Genomic DNA, 18,936 nt, shown 5'->3' with positions numbered 1-18,936 from the left:
ACATTCATAATCAAAACTCAACTTCCAAACAAGCATGTTTTCACCAATTCATGAATGTTATTTGTGAATGTTTACAAGTTGAAATGTTGTCTGCTTTTCTTCTATATGTGTTCACATTTAGAAAGAAACCAATAAATTTATAGAAGTTTATGCAATAATTGAGACATTTTGAAATATTTACTTTTTCAGTTAAACTTTGCACCCGTTTTGAAAGTCATTTGAAAGCGGGAAGCGTTTGTTGAAGCGTTTTTTACGACTGTCAACTTTTCCATTGCGCTGCTAATTCTACTGCGAGCCTTGTAAAAAAGTCGTGTGTGCCATCATAATTTTGTACGTTTAACTATTGCCTCTTCTTACCAAAAGTAAGTAAAACTGTGAAAGCTAATCCCCAGCTCCCGAGGGCAGCTGAAGGTACGGTCCAAGCGCGACGATTGACGGGGGTTTTTTAGGCACAAAGTCTGGCCAGCAAATCCGGGGTGGAAAATTTTTCTCCCGGTGTGACGCATCCAACACACACCCCATGTCCGTGTCGGTGTGTATGTCAGGTCAGCCATTTTGAGAGAGAGAGTCTTTGGGCGACGACAGCGAATACCAGTCGGTTACGGTCATTGGAAGTGCGTTCGAACGCCGGTTGCTGCAATTTCCCTCTGAATCCCGGTACTTTAGGGTAGGTTTTTCACGGAAAAGGTAATTTCTGTGCCCATTCGGAGCAGTTGTGCAAGCGGACAACCACACTTGGTCAAGGTGATTTGTCTGACGTTGGTGGGAAGCAATCAGCACACACGCTCCGGAACGGAAGTTGCCCATTCGGTCTCGCGTGAGTTTGACGGGGATGAATGATTCAAATGTAGTTCAGCCCTCACCCTTATTTCCGCAACTTTGTTCATCGCCATATCTGTTTCACATCCCTTGCGGGTCCGCCTATCTGTGGTGTCAAAGCTATTAGTCAAGGAATTCGCGTGATCTTCGTGACAGTGTGTGCGTGTATGCAGGCGCATTTTTCTCTACGCCATCGTGGGTCGTACCCTTAGGTCGTGCGTTTCGTGCGTGTTCGAAATCAAGTGTATGTATGTGTACGTTGGTGTGAAGCTGTGTGTGAGACTGTGGAGACGTCATTCGAATCGAACGAACGGCGGACGGTGGTGACACGCTGAAGAATAGACGATAGCCGTACAGCATACGGGAGAGGTGCAACCAATACGCCGGGGATAGTGAGCATAGAATTCAACCCCCCAAAAACGGTCACCAACACTAGCACATAAATGAGCAGCGTGTTCGGTTGGAAAGCTATACGCAATTTATGGTTCTTTCGTGAGCTAACAAAAAATAGCTGAAATAGAATTTGATTTGTTAATCGATAGATGATGAAGATGAGAGAGAGTGTGTGAGCGAGAGCGAACGAAGGGCAAGAGAGTGTGCAAATGGAAAAGAAGAAAGAGGGAGATATGATGATGTGATGTTGTGTTGTAGGGTTGCTAGCCGATCGGAGTAGGAGTCATCTTCCGTTGCGTTGTTATGCGAGGGGGAGGTTGGAGGTCGTCATCTTCTTCTGATGAACGGTCCATTTTCCGCCTTTCTGTCATGGGATATAACCGGCAGCCAAAGTAAAATGTACGCATGTTTCTCGGCTGTCGGCTGTCCCACTTCATCCCATCGTGTGTTTCACGCGGCGGATATGCGCTCGATGCGATGGGGATTTTCTAGAATTTTCTCACCCGCTGCCGTCCGTCTCTTTTGTCCAACCGCGCGAAAGAGAGAGAGAAAAGCAACCATAGATTGCAAACGCGAGGGGAAACACTTCATCATCCCCTATATTACACCCCGCACAATGGTTACACCTGTGCGCCCATGGAAGCGACAAGCAAGGCGCGAGGTGGCAGTGTCCGAGATATAGAAAGAAAAGAGAGCATTCGAGCATTCGAACGACGGTATCGGGCTCTCGGGCTGCAATCGCGCGTTTGTGCGGTTTTTGCAGTTTCTGGCCACAGGCCACACCTGTCATCCCCCACGTTGCGCGGTGGTGTTGGAGCACATCGTCTCTAGAGCGCGCCGGAAATGCTCCATCGCATGTAATAAGGAGTGTGACGCGCGCGTTAACATCCTCCCTTGGCACGCGCGCACATCCACATTCGGGCGGACACATAGCCAAGGTGCCAGAATGGAATGGAATGTGTCGGTAAGCTCTCGCACCATTTTCTCCGTATCTGGAGTCTGGTGTCTCGCTCTGTCGCACACCGCCGGTTCCACTATCTCGTAGGTGGTGGCACGCAGAGCAACCTGAGATCTAGTAGAAGCATTTCCTTCTTCAATTCTCGCTTTATGCTGTGTAGTCAGATGTTGTTTTTTCTTCTTTAATAGCTACATATTTCTTTCGCTCCGTACTAAGTGCTTCCCATTCGGTCGCATGCGCACTCAGGATATGTCCTACCTTCTTGCCCGTCCGGCAGTATGCACGGGGTTATGCTGTGCAGAAGCAAAGGGGGTGTGGATGGGGGTGGGTGGGTAGTATAATGGCTGATTAGTTAGCGGCGACATGCGTCCAAAAAGGGGTTGGAGTGCGTTGTGGCCGATCTTTGTGTATCTGTGCGCGGTAGCAGCAGCGAGTGAGACGCAGCTAGCGCAATGGGAGAAAGAAAGCGAGCGAATGCTGATCTAAGTGTGTGCGCTCGTCGCCATAGCTGTGTTTGTTCTCGCGTGCATATGTATGTATATGAGTAAGGGGTAGAACGTTTTCAAGGCTAATTCGATTCCGAAGGTGGACAAGACGCACGCGAAAACAAAAAAGAAATCCAACACTGGCGCATGCTACTACTGCGTCGCTATATTCACCACGGTATCGTTTCCAATTGAGGACAGCGATTTGAAACGCTAAACGTATGAAAGGGATGCACACCTGGTTGGTGGAAGGAGTGAGAACGGGGTACACGGCCGCGGTGGTTGGCTAATTGGCCCCCGGCCTGTTAGGAAGGACACTGTGAAGGCGCGCGCTGGTTGATAAAATCGGGGTGTTTGGAAAGCATAGGACTGGCAGGGCAAGTGCTGGAAGTCGGGTCTCTATTACGACACGATCGCCGGAATCGGTTTCCAGCCGGTTATGCGAAGTTACGGTTTACGGTGCATACACGAATGGCCTTGAGCAGTTGCGACAACACGCTCCAGAACGTTTGTGGGGTCTTTCGTTGGTGCGCTCGAGGAGATGGCAGACATGAGAATACTCCGGCTAGACCATAAGCCCATCCAGCAAACCCAACTAAAAAAACGCTCTTGTCGTCCAACAAAAGCGGACAGTCGAGCGGTTCTCAATCCGGTTTGAAGCTGTAAAAGCAGCAGCCTTTTTTCCCAGATGAATGTGTGATCGTATCTTCTTCGCGGCCCCACGGCCTTCCCACGCGAGGGTGTGGTTTGTGGAGAAAGTAAGCGCCCATTCTCCGCCGGGTCTTGGACTTGGTGCGCAAAAACACATGCTTGAATGGGGGGTGGGGAAGCAAAATCCCGGAAAGTGTAGGCGACGACGCGCCAAGCATGACGCCGATCGAAGGCCTAGCTTAAGGTTGGCTCTGCAGTATGGCGGTATCGCATGGAAATGAATTTGACAGCTCCCCATCAGCGGCATCTCGTCACTACATCTCGTCGTCTTTGGCATGCGTCGCGCGTTGGCCGAATGTCGGCTGCCCGTGGCGACCGTCTTCAATTCCAAACTACTTCACATCGCACCATCATTTTTATGATGGTGACAATGATTTACGGAACACATGATATGGGAAGGAAGGAACACGCGGATGTGTGCGCCGCGTATCCAATTGCGCGAGCGCGCTTAAACACGCAAGACGCCATCGTGGACGTTGACGTTTTTCGGTCATATATTAATAAACCTTCACGCCAAACTTATGCCGGGTGTGTGTGTGCACTGGTTCAATCGCGTCTCTAAAGCAAACACGGAGACACATACAAACTTTGCTAACAGCGAGGTCATCTCTATCGATAGCTGGGCCCAAATAGCTAAATGTACGTGGTAACGGTTAGTGTCTTCTTCTTTTTTTTGGTGGAGAAGGCGTATGTACTTAAGATAAGAATCCCAACAGCAATGTGCGTACGAAGTAGGCTGTGAGCTTGCTTCTATTGCTCTCCAATACAAACTGATAAGATACAGGTGGATGCCTCTTCACAAGAAGGAACCTACCTGCACAACCTGGAAAAGGGTTACTCTGGATGTTTGAAAAACAATCCTTACCGGACAAGGACAAAAAGAGCTCTAGCATCTTTCGGAACTGCGGGAGACACAGAAACAGGTCTGGAATGGCTCCTTTTTTGTGTCCCCTCTTGTGCTACCCTTTTCACATCAATTAGGGTGCTACAATTGCGTATCTATATTTCCTTCCACTATTTAACGGTCGATTTTGCATCGCTCGTTTAGACTAGGCTATTGGATGTTAGACAGAAAAGGTCTTACGTGTCGTTTCGCGCTCTCCACTCCACTGCTTGCTTTGATTGCTCTCTAAGAAACTTTTTTTGTTGTCGTTGTTGCTCTGCGGGCTGATTGCATAATTCTTGCTGACGACAAAAACATTATCACAGATAAGTAATGAATGGCCGGGAGAACTACCCACCCGGCTGTGTCTGTGTCGAATTGCGCCTCGGTGAATCTGTTTGCATATTTGTAGCACGTGAACCGACTGATTCGCGCAGAGAATGATGGATTTTTGTATTTTTTCCAAACACCTCCCCTCTATTCACTGTGACACAATTCCCCGTAATCCTTCTTGGGCTGTTATTAAAGTACAAAACACACTCCATTATAACCCCCTGGCACTTCATTAGGGATGAAATTTTAAATTGCTTTCGTTGCCAGCCTGCGAAAGGTATGAGCTCTCTACGGTTTCCTTCTGGTTGCTAGCAAAACTCTACTAAAGGATGCTTATAATTCGGTGCATGACGAGGGACAAGGAATTGTTGCGCGTCCCACCGCACATACTCCCTCTTTTGGGGAGAAAATAAAAAAGGACCAAGTAGACCAAGCATATTCTCACCCCGTTTTTTCCAACATCCGTAGTGTGTAGCGCCAAAGAAAAAAGCTCTCCTCCTTAACTCCCTTTCATCCTTCTGCTCCCCGACTGTCAGGTGCATCTGTCTTTCCCTTGGGGATTTTGTTTCCTTTTTTTGGGGGCGCTGGATAGAGGCGCAGATCTGTTGTGCTGTAGTTCCAGCCATTGTTTTCACAAAGCAAAGTACGGACTGGGGAAAAAGAATGGTGCTCCATTTGCCTCTGTGGCCAATGTTATCGTAAAAGTTATTGCAAACTGAATAGCCATTGAATTTTAATGAAGCTTTCGTTCACCTATAAATAGCAAAAGAACGTCTCGGGGGATATGTATGTGTGTGTGTGCGCGGGGGGGGGGGGGGGTTATTGCTAATGCTGTAAGAAAAAGACCCCCTCCCCGCACAGTCAAAAGGCACGTGATAGGAAACCGCCTAGTAGAAAGAATCGGTCACAACGAAATAGCAACACATTGTATAACTTTCGCAAACTACTGACGCGATGCGGCGGAACTTGTTCCGTAATAGACGTGAGCGTTGAAGATGTCTTGTCATTTATGTGTGCCATCTTAAATGCGCAAGGCTCTTCGCCATGCAACGAAATAATGAAGATGACACTGAAGAGGAAAACCTGGTACTTGGCCATAAGGACACGTGCTCAGTACCTCGTGAACAGCCCTCTGCTACTAACCCCTACAGGATAGTGACAGGAGGATGAAGAGTAGATCGTCATCTTTTGCACCAAATATGAACCATGTTGACTTAGGTCCTAACCATGCCACCAATTCTTGCACGTCCAACAAAGATCTATATTGTGGGGCAAGTTTCGCACCTCAGGGAAATTGAAAATTCTGTATATCTCGTCGAAAGGAACAGAAAAAACCCACCGAGCTTTTTTGGAAGAGACTGTCTAATGGGAATGTTGCAAAAAAAAAAATTATAAAACGCACCTCGAAGGTAAGGAACTCTGGTGCGGGTGGATAGAACGGTGTGGAGCATGTAGGACAACACGAAATAGCTGCGCCGTCGCAGTTCAGCCGTTGCGCGATATCCTGGTACTCTTGTCTCCCAGTACTGGTTGGGGTTTCCTGTCGGTACATTCCGTTTTTACACAGCAGCAAAGAGAGCACAGGAGCGAAAAGGCGATGCTTCGCCACATTCTCCACTGCTCTGCTGCCCACCACTAAAAGGATGTATGAGATTCCATGTCCATCCGCGCATCGATCGGTTATGGAAGAAAGTCAGATTGCTTTGATTATTAAAATAGCAAAAGCAGTGTGGACATTAGCAGAGAAGCTCTTAAGAAAGTATAATGAACCAATTTCAATCCAAGTGGTTTATGGCTCTTTTCAGTGCCGTTTCCACGGAAACGTGCTGGAGCGATGGCACATAGTTTTGACTCATCAAGGATATTTTTTTTTTTTTTAATTTTCTTGTCTGTGGACGTCTACACTACGTGAAGACGGATGTGGGTATACGCATCGAAATATGGACATCCGTTTCCATCCAGCCGGAAGCTCCCCTAACATCCTCAATGTTACGGTTTCGGCTTCTTTTCAGCAGGGGCGTGTGGAGTTATCTCCTTCGCATGGCGTGAACATTCTCGTGAGGCCATTTTTTTTCGCTTATATGCGCACGCGCAGCTAATAAAAAAGCATATTCTCGCTATCCACCATCGCCTCACGAAATGACGATGCGTTCAAACATTGGTCTCTTTCTCTTATACTAGATGCTTGGGAGCAGTGTTTTGGGGGGAGACCAATTGTTCCCATGTGTGATGCGCGAGGTGAGCGAGAAGCTGAATATAGGGACAAAACGTGTGCAGCGCCCAAGTCCAAGATGTATCAGCAAACGCGAAATCGCGAAAAGTCTAGCCATGGAGAGTGAGAGAGAGCATGAGCAATCCGTACTTGCCACAGAGCGCACCGCCAGTGTCGGTATTTTTGAACGAACCAAGCGGGGACGTCGGGACCAACCATTTCGGCAACCCAGTACCAGAGTCTCAGTCCCGGAGTTCGTGCGAGCTTTTCACGACGCGTTCGTTTTTCTGCGTGCTGCTGCTGCCTTCTGCTCACTGTGTGCGGTGTTGTCTATAGTGTGTAGTTGGAGAGTTGGCTGGTTTTCGCGTCGTCGTGTGGACGTTGGTGGAAAAGCGGCTCACCGAAAACGTAGGTTTTCCTTAGTAAGAACTTCACCTCCACCACCTCGAATCACGGGGGGCCACAGAGAAAAGGAGACGGGCGTGAAAAATGCTACCACGACTAATGTCTCGTCAGTGCAGGAATTCGCTCGATACCGTCGTCATCCCTTCCCTTATCATCATTCTCCAAGCTCCACCAGTGTATGACAGCGGCAGAGATCTTTGGGGACTAACAAAACCGTTGCGAGATCTTTCCGCAGTTTTCTTCTAACGCAGGCATGATAGTCGCGTACCTCCGGCTGAGATAAATTTAATAGGGGGAAATTTATCTGCTGGTTCATACTTTTTTATAGACGGAAAAATACTCTACCAACTTGTGGCGCGCGCTCTTCGGGGGAAAGCAAACGGTGCGTTGTCGGTGCAACGTACAGCGAGCAAAGATGGCGGCGTGTGTGTGTTCTGGGAAGGAACAAAATTCCGACACCTACCACGCACTTCCTCCTTAGCAACAGTGTTCACAAACTGAGGAAGCAGAAGAAAGTACTGGCGTATGCGACCGTGCGTGCGTGCGTAGCAGAGCATAATTGTTGTTTGGTGTAATCTCTCTATTCCTGCTATCATTCCGTGGGGCCTTGCGACGACGGACAGATTTTCTTGGGTCGCTGAAGACTCCGGTGCGTTCTAAGGACCAAGCTAATTGTGTTTATATGTGGCGCGTGTGCAAAAGGGTCGTTCCATCTGTTCCAAAACGTTGACGAATGATTTCGCCTATGTCTACTAAGTTAGTAGAATAATTTGAACGAACATTCGTCGAAGGAAAATGTCGAAGATTCAATTCAGATGATGTTTGCTGTGTTGTGTGTTTGTTGGGGAGTCTGAAGTCTATAACTATTGCCTACAGAGTGCAGTTGCCGAAAAGGCTTCCTTTTAATTGTGTTGTGCGTAAATCATGGTTTGTTAACTTTTGTTTGCACTGAAAAACGGACTCCAACGTTTAACTTTAACCGAACCATTGGAAAACATTGTCCTGATCGTCCAATGGGCGTAGAATCAATTCTGTGCGAGCTTGCGCCTGGTATCGATTTTTCACCTCGTTTTACCAACATCATCATCATCATCATCGTCATCATCGTCTCCTCTCTGTTGGCTCTGTTGGTCTAGATAAGATCTGGAGCTGTAGAGCATACCACACGCACACACACCATCGAGTGGAGCTACTCAGCTGAGTTAAAAGAAATGATTACAGAAGAAAACATGCAATATGCATTCAGGAGAAGGAAAACCATATAAAAGAGCGAGAGCGTGTAAGAGAAAGAGGACGAGAGAAATTGGCTAGAATCAATCAGAAGAATTTAGTCTGTTCGCGTTCGTGCACGGCGGAAAGGCAGAAGGGATCAATAGAGCAATCTATTTCTACCTTGGCCGGGAGCCGGGAAAAGGGTGGAAATCGAAGTCCTCTGGCTGTGCGAACGCAGATCTATGGAAATTGGCGCTTTGTCGCAGTGGAAAATGTACTACCCGAGAAACCCAATCAATGACGGAAGAGAACAACGCGTCGGAGCTACCATCGTGGCACATTTGAAGTCGGTAGCAACAGCAACACGTATTCGCCTGCCAACTGTGGCAGCTCCAGTCATAGAGTTATTGGGAAAATGGGGAAAAGCAAATCTTCTCAAATCCAATTGCCACGACAGCGGGGCCGGTGACGCCGGTAAAACTTTTCTTTTTTTCTTTTATTTGTGCGATAAAAGAAACTCCCAATACACACACACACACACAAACACATATTCGAAACGGAAGAGGGAGGAAGGTGTCTAGTGGTGCCAGCTTCATGATCGTTGGCATCAGTTTTCTTTTCTATTGCTCCAATTGGGCAAGTTTTCCATCCAGTTGCCGTTGCCGTGTGTTCCTTGTGATGTTATGGTTGTGTGTTTGGTACGATTGGAAGAAAGTAGAAGCCTCGAAAAAACGAAATGCGGAATGTGAACGAAATGCACACACAAGCACACTGCCGTAGAGCTCTCATCGCCGCTGAAGATACCACGTTAACGGGACAGTTCCATACGAATAAAAGAAGCAAAGATGAGGCAAAGTCTCCACCACACACCGGTGATAGGAAAAAAGAACGGCAACATAGAGTCCGTTTGTGTTATGCTGCACGCGTCCGCCCTCTGTCGTGCTGCAGACAAACGGCCCCGCGTATTGTGTTCGGAATTGAATGCAGCAGTCATCACCGAAGAGCAATTGGTTGGAATCGGTTTTAACGTTCTTTGAGAGCACTCTGTCATGCGATGCATCTGTGTTCTGGGATATTCTCTATTCGGCATACTGTTCGTACTGCAATACGAAAACATACGAATTTAGAGATAAATAATTACAATTTTTCCTCAATCCATCGAGACAACATCGGGCCTTTTCTCTCTGTCCTACTGTCTCACAGTCCGGGTGCAGTCCGCGATTTCCGCACCAGATTGTTTTTCACGCGCAGCTGTGGCTGACTGCCCTTTAGCGCTTTTTCAGGGCCATCTCATCACGGCAACACACCGAGACGACGGTACCGAGTTGTGACGGTGGTAGGCACCTGACAAGCGTAAGGGGTGTATTTATGAAATTATTTTTTATTGATTTTCCCATTCGATTCTCCCCGCACGCGACCAAAACGACGATGACGACTGATTTCCGAGGCAACCTACTCCCGTGAGGTTTCGCTTCCGCCTTTATGGTTGCCTTTTGTTGTTGTTGTTAGTGCTTTTGGGTGTACGGGGTTGAATTTCTAAAAGTGCGACTCGATGTTATCGAGCTACTATCTCATTAAAAGTTTGAAGAGTTGCTGCTGTTCGTATGCCAAGGTGTGTGTTGGAGATGTGGAGAATAATCGTCCCCACCCTGTTTGCCGCCTGCTGCTGCTGTTGTGTGGCATTGAATGGCGACGCCTTTTTGGTGTGCGCATAAACTGCGCTTAACATGGTGCTCGATTCTGGCCGGTTTCCTTCAGCAAAACCATGGGTGGAGAATTGATGAAGGTGGACGCGAGTAATTGTGCGCGCCCTAGTAAGGCGATGGAGCAGCATGGTTGTTAATAGCAACACATCACACACCACACCACGCATTAGCACATACACACACACACACACACACATGCACATATATGCACACGCACGATGACTCACTACGGGGTCGGTTGTGTCGTGATGTCGTTTGAACAGTGTCACACACGGGAGGGAGCCGTAACCTAAAGAATAGGGCAGCGCAGTACACCACATTACACAGCCCTGTGTCGCTTAGTATTCTTTTGCAGCAAAGTTATCGTAGAAAAAGAAAAGTAAGGGAAAGAGAAGAAGGAACGAGAGAGCGAGAGACACAGAGAGAAAGAGAGAGAAAAGTAAATGAGAAGGATCAAAAAAGAAAGGAGAACATTAGTGGTGTGGTATTCATTCGGCTCCGCCGCGTTGTCATTCGATTAGTTAGATTAGAAACGTTGCAACGGCCGGAAGACACGGCGTATGTGCGCGATCATAAAAGGTGCTGGAAAATAACAAGACCGATAGAACAAGAAAGCAGCTGGTGGGGAAGTACATCGCCGATTTGGGCAACGCACACTCACCCGGATCGCGAGGTGAATAACACTCCTTTAGCGCTGGATGAACTAAGCCCCAGCGCCCTCGGTCACCGCGCGTCGTGCACGCCGGTTTCGGCCGATATATCTGCCGGGAGTGTTGCTCCCGTTACGTTTCCGTGTACCCCGTGTAAAGTAGGAAGAGGAAAATGTTATTTTCGATATTTTCCATTTTCCTCATTATAATAAGGCATGACGCAATCGGCGCCCGGATCCGGATTCGATGATCCAGTCACCCGGTGGAAGCATATTTGTGCGTGCGCGCTCGTGTGTGTGTGTGTTGAATGTTTATGGACTTTTTTTCCGAAATATTTTACTGATACTTCAAGAGTCTTTCTCGATGAAAAACAATTATGTGTGTGGTTTTGCAGTGCGCATGGGAGATTTGTGAAGTTGTAGTAGTGATTGTGGTTTTTTTATTTGATTAATTTTTCCCTTTTTTTTAATCAAAATATCCATGGTGCCGCACACCGGAGTTGCCAGACGCTTGCTGTATCCTGTGTATGTGCGTAGACTCTCTCATTTCTCTTCTCTGTCCTGTGTGAATTTGTGTGATCCTCCTGTACTTCCTCCGTGGTTGGTCACATCTTCTCCGTGCCTGTGTATTACGTCATCACAGAGAGCGCCGCCAGAGGAATCGCGTAACTGCGCTAGTGTGTGTGTGTGTGTATGCGTGATGTGCGTAGCAAAGAGACCTTGGCGTTGGTAAATGAACGGAATGGATTTGGCACTAAGAGCACATAACCTAAGAATATCGGTCGCTCGGTGTCGGTCGGTTAGTCATCGATGTGGAAGGAAAATTGGTTCTGCACGAGCCACTGTCATCACCGTTGAAAATGGGTGTTGCTACAAACTGACGTGAATCGATGAAGCATCATCGTCTGAGTAATGGATAAAGCCAAAAACCTCGGCCTCATCCATTCCCCCCCCAAACACAGCTCGTAAATAATCCCAGCAGCTTGTTTGCATTTGCACGGGATGTATTTAAAAATACTCTTTGCGATCGTTGCAGCTCCAATCGTTGTACAGAGTTCTCCATCGAACCCCACGGTTCCCGACAAATGTGTAATGCGCGAGGAAAATTGAACGGCGGCAGCGTGTTTCGTTTTTTTTTCTCTCTCTTCTGGAAACGTTCATAATTTTTACAGTTCGCATATCCTTTTTCACACACCCCGACACACTGGTGCAACATAGTTAGGAGCGGTAAAATATCGATCAGCAGAGCACACACACCCGTTGCTGCATCCCGACACACCTCTCTTTGTTGGACTCCTAGGGGAGGGGGGGACTCGACGTTTGGAAAGAGCGCAGGCGAGATTTGGTCTTTCTTTTTTTTCCGCTGTTTTACGTTTCGCTACCAATCGATATCCCGAGTCCGGATCGACTTTCCAGTCTTGGCAGCCTTGGTGTGGTCAGTGTCCTGATTCCACTGCGGCACAAATATTCATCTTGCAGCAGCTAGCCGTGGAACTGTATAGTGTCCTACCAACGACGAGCGAATGTGTGTGTGTAGTTTTGTGCGTACAAGTATTGGTAGTGGTTCGAAGCAACAAAGTTAACCGGGTGTTGACAGCATTCGATCGAAGTAGGATTTGCAAGCAAGCGAACCTCCTCCGCTTAGCAGGCTGGGCTGTGAAAATATTCTGATTCAGTATTTCCGTGATGGAAGTCGAGTTTAGTGGACATATTCTACGTCTGTAGCAAATACTTGACTGAAAGTGGTGTGTTCATATCTGCAATTTAGCGTGCATCTGCTATCCACATACAACAGCAAACTTTTCGAGTGTGTTTAGGGGGGCTTGTTTCGTTCTTTCTACTGTCAGAAATTTATTAACTAATTTTCTAAAAAACATCGTTTGTTTTGTTTCTTTATTCTCCACAGGAAGTTTCTCTCGTTTTAAGCTAGTGAAAAAGAGCTAATTCAGAACACTCAACATGTCTACCGTCGACAAGGAAGAGCTAGTTCAGAAGGCAAAATTAGCCGAACAATCTGAACGGTAAGTGTGTAGTTGATTGAATTGATTTCATGCCTTGATGCGATAGCTTTCAATCATACATCTGCTCATTTGCATTTGGTTTTCAGGTACGATGATATGGCACAGGCAATGAAATCAGTAACAGAAACCGGCGTGGAACTGTCAAATGAGGAAAGGAACCTACTGTCCGTTGCTTACAAGAACGTTGTCGGTGCCCGAAGGTATGTTGCAAAACGAACATTACAACGTGCGCGTTCTAGTTTGAAAGGTGATCATAACATATTTATCCCAACATATTTGCTCACGCACACGCAGATCATCATGGCGAGTGATATCGTCGATTGAACAGAAAACTGAATCCTCTGCCCGCAAACAGCAACTGGCACGAGAGTACCGGGAACGAGTTGAGAAGGAACTGAGGGAAATCTGCTACGAAGTGCTGGTAAGTGAGTCGTATTTCTGGAGTCTAGAAAAATTCTAGAAAATTTCTTCCACTTCGCTCATCTTTCATCATTGCATTTTCCTTTCTTCACAACAGGGTCTGCTGGACAAATTCTTAATTCCCAAAGCCAGTAATCCAGAAAGCAAGGTGTTTTACCTCAAAATGAAGGGAGACTACTACAGATACCTAGCTGAAGTAGCCACCGGCGAAACCCGCCACAGTAAGTCCATTCTGTTTCACCATTCGTTTAAAGTGACGCACAGAAAAAAGTATTTGTGTTCGCTGTTGTTTAAAGTACGCGTTGTGTACCAACAAAAGCACACAACACATTCCTGCCTCGATTGCCTTCTAGTAGCCCAATTCCCTTCCCAAAATGTCCTACCTTGTTGCCACCAACTGTTTCCCCTTTAGCTCCAATCTTCCTAATCTCAGTTTCTCGTTATCATCACACAGTGGAAACAAATACTAATTATATTCGCACATCTTTATCTCTCTTCTATATTCATTTTTCCATTCGCTCGCATTCCGACGTCGCTGTTCTTTACGTAATGCCCGTATCCGCCGTACGGCGTGTCGTGTACAACGCGCGCAAATAACTTACAGCCGTAGTTGACGATTCCCAAGCCGCGTACCAGGATGCCTTTGAAATTAGTAAAGGCAAAATGCAGCCAACACATCCTATCCGATTGGGTCTCGCGCTCAATTTCTCAGTCTTCTATTACGAGATCCTAAACTCTCCCGACAAAGCCTGCCAGCTGGCAAAACAGGTCAATTATTACGCTTTCAATTCAAATGATGTATATTTATGTTGTTTTTTTTTTTAATTTTCATTTTGCTCCCGTCCCGGCGACTTGCGTTGGGCCATTTTTTGTTGTAGCATTTTCAACTCAATCAAAATAAGTTTAATACACATTCACAAAATGCGCTTTTGGCATATGGTGGTGGTTGTGGGGGTGGTGGAGGAGATAAAAGTGGGTGGTGTGTGTAATGTGATGTTATATTTCCCCTATCTGGTGGTGAGGATTGGGTTTTAATCGTTCTGTCCTAATCGGCCAAAAACACACACTCTATGGTGAGAGAGCTTCGTGTTCCTTTTAACAAAGTGTAGCCTTGGTAAAAATTTATGTTGAAGCTGAACTCAACTCACTCGGTTGTCTCTTTGGCAAGCTGCTATCAAACTGTGGAATGTTTTATTGCGCTGCGTTTCTTTCCCTTCAATCTTGTTATTATTGTACACCTTGTTTGCACCTTTACCCCTCACAATCTCATAGTGAAAGTTGTCCTCTGTCTCACTGAATAATAGATGCGGTTAATATTCCACTCGGTTCTGTGGGTTCCCGAATTCCCGAAGCTAAACTCCTACAATATTAACCAGAGGAAAACTATTACTAACTTCCTTGCAAAAGAAGAGAGTATCCGTTCACACAGCAGCAAAGATATATGCTGGACACATTGAAACATTATGACTCTTCCAGTCTCTCTCTCTTCTTCTTCTTCTTTTTCTCTCTAGCTGTGGTAGAGGATTCGCAGAAATCGTATCAGGAAGCGTTCGATATTGCAAAGTCGAAAATGCAACCCACGCACCCGATTCGGTTAGGTCTAGCGCTCAATTTTTCCGTCTTTTACTATGAAATCATAAACTCTCCAGCACGGGCTTGCCATCTGGCGAAGCAGGTTAATGATTCGTTTTTTTTCTCTTCCTTTTCCTATTACTTTTGTCGTGTGTTTTTTTTTCTTTTCTTGTCTCAGTTTTGTGTTAAGGTTAGGAGCATATGTATGTTTCTTTTTTTTTTTAACAAACATTTGAAGCTTTTTAGTTTTGCTGCTGTGAAGTCAATTTCAATTTATTTCCTTTTTGTTGCAATTCTTCGTAACGCAAACGATTTTTCTGTGATACGTTGATGAATGGTTCGAACGTTATGATCTTTCGTTTTTGTGAAAGACGTTACAATTCACGAAAGAGGAACGTTTAATTGTGTTTGTTGATAATATTTGTGTTTTAGCTGTATGCTCACCCTGGAGTGTGTTAATAACCCGTTAATAATCAACTGTCACATGTTGCCCGAATGAATAATACGCTTGTTAACATTTATATGTGCCCTGCTAATCATTCCATTATTTAAATTTTATGTTGTTTTTTTTATAATTAACGTCGTAACGTAATAACCGTATACCTAACAGATGATTGCTGACGTGTGTTTCTATAGTTTCTGCAGTACTAACGTACTAACTCAATGTAATCCATCATATGCAAAACCCACCGAGACCCGGAATTCGATTGCGGGACAGATTCATGCACCCTTGGCATGTTTTTGGCGCAGCTGTGATTGTTGTGTATTTTATTTTATTTTGATTGATTGAAACATGGCTCAAGGAAGCTTAGACTTTTTATTTTCTTGACTTATCGCAAAGGGGAATAATTATTCTCTCTTTGAAGATAAGCTAAAATTAGTGGAAAACATGTATTTAATTAGTGGAGCATTTAAATTAATGTTAATTTTATCTTTGTTTCACGATACCACCGCCCTCCTCATGACACATCTTATCCCCCTTGGATGGGAGAACTGATTTGTGCTGAAATGTTCTGAAACTGGAATAAAAACCATGGATACAGGCATTCGATGATGCGATTGCTGAGCTGGACACGCTGAACGAGGACTCCTATAAAGACTCGACACTCATCATGCAGCTGCTGCGAGACAACCTGACGCTGTGGACGTCCGATACCCAGGGTGACGGTGATGAACCACAGGAGGGTGGCGATAATTAACCAAACTAAAATTAAAGCGAAACAAAAACACACACGCAAACACTACCAACAAAACCAACATAGGACACACAGAGACACGAACACACACACAGACACGAACACACTTCTACATTACACAACACACACACACTTAAAGCATAATAGAAATTCCTTTTGACTATTGATTAATACGAAGAACAAAAGCGCGGAAGAGCAGATGAAGCAACACAATTGCGTGTAGTAGAAGTGAAGTGAGAGCGCAGGAATAAAAAAAGGAGTAGCTTCCGCGAAATAGCAACACAAACCGTGCAAAACAAAGCATAAGCAGAAGGACGTAACTAAAAAAAAGGGCAGCAACAACCAACCGCAGCGAATAGTGTCTCAGCATCAGCAGCAGCAGCAGCCAAATGGTAGAGGGTGGAAAAGCGTAGAAAAAGGACATCATGGCAGAATAATAGAAGGTTTGAAGACACATTCCGCTTATCGCAGGCGCGCACGGTCTCTCTCGGTCTGTAAATTAGTTCAATTTCTTTTGAACGGATAGAGTCCGGACCACAAGACACCGGCCGAAGATGATGATGATGATGAAAATGCATTGTGTAGCGAAGCCGGAAAGCGGATGTAGGTGCACGAAAAGAAGGAACACTCGCTGATAATCGTCGTCATCTGTTAATGTCGTCGCACAGAGCCAGAGAAAGATAGTGTGTGTGTGTGTGTGTTTATGTCAACGAGGAAAATTCAAGGAAATTGCATAATTTTGATGCTTTTCAAAGAGCACGAAATAAAGGATTGGTATCACAATAACAACAAACAAAACGAAAAAATGTATGTAGAGATAGAAGAGGATCCACAGTGAGGCCATGCTTTGCTTACATACGTTTAACAAAACAGAAAGCGTGAAAGAAATAGCTGTTCATTGTTCTCTTTGTATCTCTGTAGCGCAAAGGACGCATTGAATGAGTCAAGCAAACACACACGCACACACACACACATATATATCTTACAAGATTTAGAAGAATGTTATCTCTGGGAAAAACGGAAAAACTGACGTGTTTTGTGACAGACAGAACGATGCCCTGGTAAGATCAAACTATCGCGAAGGAAAGGAAATTGTAAAGAGCGAAAGAGAGAGAGAAGGAAAGGAAGGAAGAAATCGCAAGCGGAAAGTAAATCTGATCTGAGCTGATATGAACGATGATGAGTGGCAAGCAAACAAACAAAACTCAACAACTACATGTTTATAATGTATGTTCTATTGCTATAGTCCCTTCTCCCCGATCCTGAGAAAAATCGTCCCATGCGGTGGATATATGTGTGTGTGTGGAGATATGTTTCCCGATCCCTTTGGAACTTTTGTCGATTAATGAATGTGTGTTGGTGTTGGTGGGAGTGGGGGTTGGCACCGTGCTGTGGACAACACAGCGAAAGGGAGATTTTTGGGGGATGTTCATGAAATCGTTATCCTGAACGATAAAACCCTGTTCAATACTGTATTTGTGCACGTGCTATTTATGGAGCATTGAATACTCGTAGACTTAGCAAGGACATGCTATTAATATGAAAAAGATATTGGATGAAACCATGCGATTTCTCACAAAAACAGTAGTCTGAATGCCCCCACTGCATGTCCTTGTGGCTTTGTTGCCCCTTTTTTTGTACGCGATGGATAACCCCCCCTCCAAACCGATGTCTGATCAACTAAACTTTTCTATAAATGTCTACTTTCAAAGCAAAAACCATATAATGTCCACAATCACAAATCCCACGTTCTTTTTCCAAAAGTACTGACAACGTTTCAGTATTTACTGCACACAGTCGACGTCACCCTTCGCGCCCCTCTTTGGATGATCTATCTTTAGCCACGGTAGGAGGAAAAGTTGGTTGTGTGTCGTCCCAATGTGTGTGTGTGTTTTGTGTGTATAATTTATTTTTGCGGCGAGCCATATGTTCCCAGTTATTGGGCCCAGGTTGTAGTTTGTCCTGTACGGCCGTTAGCGCTCACACAAAGACAATCGACAAACGGCCAAAGACGCTCGCCGAGATCGTTTATCTTGGGAAAGGCCTCTGCCTTTCCTCTTTACCCGATGCACACTAGCAAAAGAGCGATATATGAAGTTCCGGGCGGGTTTGCAGATCATTATGTGGTGTGCTGGTGTTTCGTGTTTTTTGGTATAATGCTGAAACAAAAGTCGAGTTCCATGCTTTTTTTCCAAACAAAGAAAGAAGGAACACACAAACAGATATGTTAAATGCGATGGGATGAAGGAGGTAGCTAAGTCTTTTTAAAACTGTAAGAATGTGGCCAACGTACATGTTGTTTCGTGTAAAAAGGTTGCAAACAAATGTTTTGTAAGGAGGGGTGTAGATGTTTTTTTGTTTTTCTTCCGTTTTTGTTGTGCGAGCTGAACATTTGTGGCCGTTTCCGGCGCGACATGGATGCAGCTCAGCAGCATCACCTGCAATTGCAATTGGAGAGAACTTAGTTTAATATAAAATATGAAGCAAAACTGTCGTCTTACATCATTATAACAGCAGCATCAAACCCGAAGCAAGCGCAGGAAATGCCTCCTCCTCACAACCCCGAACCACGGGGCCCAAATTGGGCCGGAATAATGGAATGTGAAACGTTGCCATCTTCGAATCGAACCGAGATTACCACCATCAAAACGTGCCGGTAATTCGAACAGGAGGATTATTTTCTGCGACCAGTAGGATTTGTATGTGTTGTAACGAGGAAACAGAAGGAAAGCAAAGCAAACAGGAATCATGTTGAAGAAAAACAAACAAAAGCGAACATCAAATGGAAATTATTACTCTTGTAAAACAACATCAAAACAAGTCGTCGTCGTCGCCGTCGTTTAATCAAATAAAAGAGCAGTAAAACAAACATGTCCAAACCGAGAAGTTTACAAATCAACCTTCGTTACGTCAAAAAGCAAAAAAGGGAAAGAGGAGAGCAGTGGGGGGAGAGCTGCTTCC

General features: G+C 45.5%; 1 protein-coding gene across 9 annotated transcripts; it reads left to right on the top strand.

Annotated features, from left to right (window-relative positions):
- The first annotated feature begins 232 nt into the window (after positions 1-232).
- On the top strand, positions 233-18,844 carry LOC125770835 (14-3-3 protein zeta). 9 transcript variants are annotated; one of them, XM_049440839.1, is made up of 7 exons: positions 233-362; positions 12,673-12,787; positions 12,874-12,987; positions 13,082-13,208; positions 13,305-13,428; positions 14,719-14,882; positions 15,823-18,844. In XM_049440839.1, exons 2-7 carry the CDS (start codon positions 12,726-12,728, stop codon positions 15,976-15,978), a joined length of 747 nt encoding a protein of 248 aa, XP_049296796.1. In that variant the 5' UTR covers positions 233-362; positions 12,673-12,725; the 3' UTR covers positions 15,979-18,844. The 9 variants fall into 9 exon arrangements, with proteins under 9 accessions (XP_049296796.1, XP_049296793.1, XP_049296798.1 ...); XM_049440836.1 differs by lacking the exon at positions 14,719-14,882 and adding an exon at positions 13,812-13,975; XM_049440841.1 differs by lacking the exons at positions 233-362; positions 14,719-14,882 and adding exons at positions 498-667; positions 13,812-13,975.
- Positions 18,845-18,936: the final 92 nt, after the last annotated feature.

Source organism: Anopheles funestus, chromosome 3RL, assembly GCF_943734845.2.
Source record: "Anopheles funestus chromosome 3RL, idAnoFuneDA-416_04, whole genome shotgun sequence".
In the NCBI taxonomy this organism is placed as follows: domain Eukaryota; kingdom Metazoa; phylum Arthropoda; class Insecta; order Diptera; family Culicidae; genus Anopheles; species Anopheles funestus.
The sequence above is the reverse complement of the archived record's forward strand: the minus strand, read 5'-3'. Positions and strand labels throughout refer to the sequence as shown.

Bases quoted from the DNA above. Each gene is read 5' to 3' on its own strand.
- LOC125770835 (XM_049440839.1), top strand. From the start codon at position 12,726: ATGTCTACCGTCGACAAGGAAGAGCTAGTTCAGAAGGCAAAATTAGCC. The intron at 13,209-13,304 runs GTAAGTGAGTCG...TCTTCACAACAG, and splicing joins AAATCTGCTACGAAGTGCTG to GGTCTGCTGGACAAATTCTT. The intron at 14,883-15,822 runs GTTAATGATTCG...CCATGGATACAG, and splicing joins CTTGCCATCTGGCGAAGCAG to GCATTCGATGATGCGATTGC.